Source organism: Andrographis paniculata, unplaced genomic scaffold, assembly GCF_009805555.1.
Source record: "Andrographis paniculata isolate CXL003 unplaced genomic scaffold, ASM980555v1 Contig64END, whole genome shotgun sequence".
NCBI classification, from domain to species: Eukaryota; Viridiplantae; Streptophyta; class Magnoliopsida; order Lamiales; family Acanthaceae; genus Andrographis; species Andrographis paniculata.
This window is the reverse complement of record NW_026137600.1, coordinates 1,333,847-1,337,362: the sequence shown is the minus strand read 5'-3', so window position 1 is coordinate 1,337,362 and position 3,516 is coordinate 1,333,847. Positions and strand designations below refer to the sequence as shown.

Below are 3,516 nucleotides of genomic sequence, written 5' to 3'. Positions count from 1 at the left end.
ATGATTGTGTGTTCGTGCAAATAAGGTAGCACCATTTCTGACGTGACAAACGAACAGCCAATACCAAAATAAATTCGAATAAATATAATTAAAGCATTATAACCTATTCTATTTTACATTCCCCCTTTTTACCTTATGTAAAAGGTTTCTCTTGTTTTTTTTATTATTTTTCTTTTTTAAAAAAAAATGTCTATTCTCGTACATATTTTTTTTTAATTATTTACAGGTTATTTTTGTATTTTTAGCCCACCAAAAATGAACATTATGTCCTTATCAATAATGCCAAAAAAGAAGTGTAAACAACAAAATCCCACCCGCCCACCCCCGCCTAAACATACCAAATATTTTTCTTTAATTTTTTTTTTTCCCAATTTACATTTTGTAAAAATTATAATCCCAAAAAAAAAAAAAACACAAATTAAAATAAAACATTTCTTTGAAACTCAAAATATTTTGCTATGTGAGAGAGAGAGAAGAAAATGAATGTACCGTCCGTACTAAACCCCCCAAAACCTAAACCCCCCCCCCCCCCCCCCCCCCCCCCCCAAATAGTTAATTCCAACCCTAATTCCCCAAAATTGGTACCCCCACCCCACCCCTCCCTACCCTACCCCACCCCTCCTCCACCCCCAAAATCATCTTCCCTATTAGTGAACCAGAGAAAGATTCAGAACACACACATAGAGACATATATATATATGTATGTAGGTATATTATATATAGAGAGAGTGAGAGAGACGAGGGCAAAATGGGAATTTCGGGAGGTGGGTGGTGGGGGTGGGGTGAATGAGGAAGAGGTGGAGAACCTACTACACACTCACTCACTCACTCCATCAAGAAGTTCTTCACAATCTTCACGCTGGGCTGCACCACCTCCCTTTCCCAAATCTCCGCCGCCACGCCGCCGCCGGATTCCATCCTGGCCCTAAACGACGCCGTTGCGTCCACCCTCTTCAGCTCCCACCCGGCCTCCTCCCTCAGCCGTACGATCTTCCCCATCTGCCTCTTCGCTAGCTGACACGTGTTCTCCTTGATCGCCCCCACCGCCTCCCTCTCCTCCCACCCGCCGATAAACCGCCGCCGGAACTCCGCCACTCCGATCGCCTTGTTCAGCCCGCATTTCCGCCGCCACAGCTTCTCCGGCGACCGGAAATACTCCGACAGCTCCGCCGCCATCCCCGATTCGAGCATGTCGTCAACTCTCCTCGATAGGTAATCATTTAACACCGGCGGAAATACGTCGATCCAAATGAAGCAGCAGTTGTACCGGACCTCCTTGCAGAAGGCGGCGCCACCACCTCCACCGCCGCCGGAATATTCGCCGTCGGCGAAAACGTCGATTTCCGGATTGAATCGCTTCGCCATCAATGCGTAGATGAAGGAATTCGATCCGCCGACGACCATCGGCAATTTCCGGCGAGACCAAATCTGCGAGATCGCGGCGGAGGCCGCCGACCGGAAATCCGCCGGCGTGAAGTCGCCGCCGCCGAACTCGCCGAGGAGGTGGTGGCGGACGTTCTTCCTCTCTGGCGGCGGGATTTTATTGGTGGTGATGTCGAGGCCGCGGTAGACTTGGATTTTATCGGAGTTAATGATTTCCGCCGCCGGGAAGAATCCGGCGGCCAAATCGATTGAAAGCTTCGATTTTCCGCAGCCGGTGGGGCCCATGATGACGACGACCTTCTTGTGGCGGCGGCGGAGGCGGAGGGCGGCGGCGGAGGAGGACATTTTGGTCTTTTTGGAGGGCGCGTTTGGGGGAGATGAGAAGAGTTTCTTTTGCGGTATTTGTGGGGGCTGTGGGAGGAAGAGGGAAGATAGTCTTCTCATAAGGAAAAATGGGAATTTTAAAAAACACAAACAAACAGCGCCTTAGGCGTGTGGGTACGGATTTTTAGTGGGAATGAATTTGGAGTGGACGAAGAAGAGTTGTTGGTGGGAGTGTGTTAAGCTGCTGACACTGTGTTTGCGCCTTGTTTGTTTATCAAAATATAGAAATTTTTCACACGCACACACCCGTATGTATGTGTGTGTGATTTGGGGATGTATTGTTGTGGGTTTTGAATGAGGGGAGTTTGTTTGTTTATATACAGAGTTTGGTGTCATCTCCATAAATACGAGTATTTGGATAAGAGAAAAAAACCTAATTTTATAATTTATTTGAGGCGTCAAACAGAACCTTAGAGAGGGCGGCGATCGGGTGCGGCAGGGTGCACTGTTGTGGTATTGTGAGTGCGTCACGCATTGCCGCGTACTGTTCCGGAATCAACATGCTTGTTTTTAAGTTACGTTTGCTACTATTCTTTTACATTATTTTAAATTTAAATATTTTTTAAATATTGCATTTTAATATTAAATATATTCTTTAATAATAATAATAACTATTATTATTATTGTTTTTTTTTTATTTATGTTAATGAAATCATAATTTATTTATAGATGTCATAAGTAAATATACATAATTAATAGCTAACACATAACCTAAGTAAAATATATTACATCGCTCCATTTTGAAAATAAAAGTATTTATTTTAGTAAAATAATACTCACTCCGTCTCACATATTATGTTCATATTGTCGTTTCTATCCTTTCGCATTTCATGTCAATTTTTTTTTTTGAAAATTGATTATACACTTTAATCTCAATTCGAATTTTTTAATTTTAATTAAACTAATTAGTTATCTTAATCTTAATTTATAATTATTTATATTATAGGATAATTATTTTCACTAATATATTCTTAATTATCTACTAATTATATTTATGTTAAATTCTCGTGTCTACAGTGACCCAGACATCCAACGCGGGACGGAAAGAATAATATTTTAATTTTAGTGAATAGTTAAAAATAGTATAAAAATAATTTCGTCCGTTACTATTTTATGTAAAAGTAATGATGTAATAATAAAATAAAAATATTTATAGAAAGAAATGAAGTATTTTTGGAATGATTATTTTGTAATTAAAAAATCCAAAATAAAAATATATATACTTTCTGAGTTGACAAAACGAACAATAACTATATATATATGTATGTATACCTCTCTCCGTCTCATATATTCCTTATCATGGTTACTGTAAATAAGGAAATTTAGGAGGAGTGTGATGACTGATGAGTAAATAATTAAAAATATATTTGTAAAAGTAATTACCATATAATACAAATCATTATAAATTAAAAATTTTAAAATATGATTAAAATATTTAATCTTTTTTCGATAAAAAATAAAAATAACATAAGATATAAAGCGTACTACAATAGCAATATGAATATGAAATATGGGACGGATGGAGTAACATATCTGGTAATGTCGTATAAATCAGCTTATATAATAATTTCTATACTTCACATAAAAATATATATATATCTCAAACTAAAATATTAAACAAATAAACCCAAAACTTTACTAAATAAAGAAAATTCACCATTGATATAGTATAATATACAGAAAAAATCATTTTTGGTTCCAATATAACCAAAATTCATCAATTTTGGTCTCAATATAAAAAAATCTTAT

The 3,516-nt window shown here is 38.1% G+C and overlaps 1 protein-coding gene across 1 annotated transcript; it reads right to left on the bottom strand.

Annotated features, from left to right (window-relative positions):
• Positions 1–648: 648 nt before the first annotated feature.
• LOC127261828 (adenylate isopentenyltransferase-like) lies at positions 649–2,010 on the bottom strand. Its single transcript, XM_051290237.1, has one exon. It carries the CDS (start codon positions 1,825–1,827, stop codon positions 826–828), a length of 1,002 nt encoding a protein of 333 aa, XP_051146194.1. The 5' UTR covers positions 1,828–2,010; the 3' UTR covers positions 649–825.
• Positions 2,011–3,516: the final 1,506 nt, after the last annotated feature.

Coding starts and splice junctions, on each gene's coding strand:
- LOC127261828 (XM_051290237.1), bottom strand. CDS start 1,827: ATGAGAAGACTATCTTCCCTCTTCCTCCCACAGCCCCCACAAATACCG.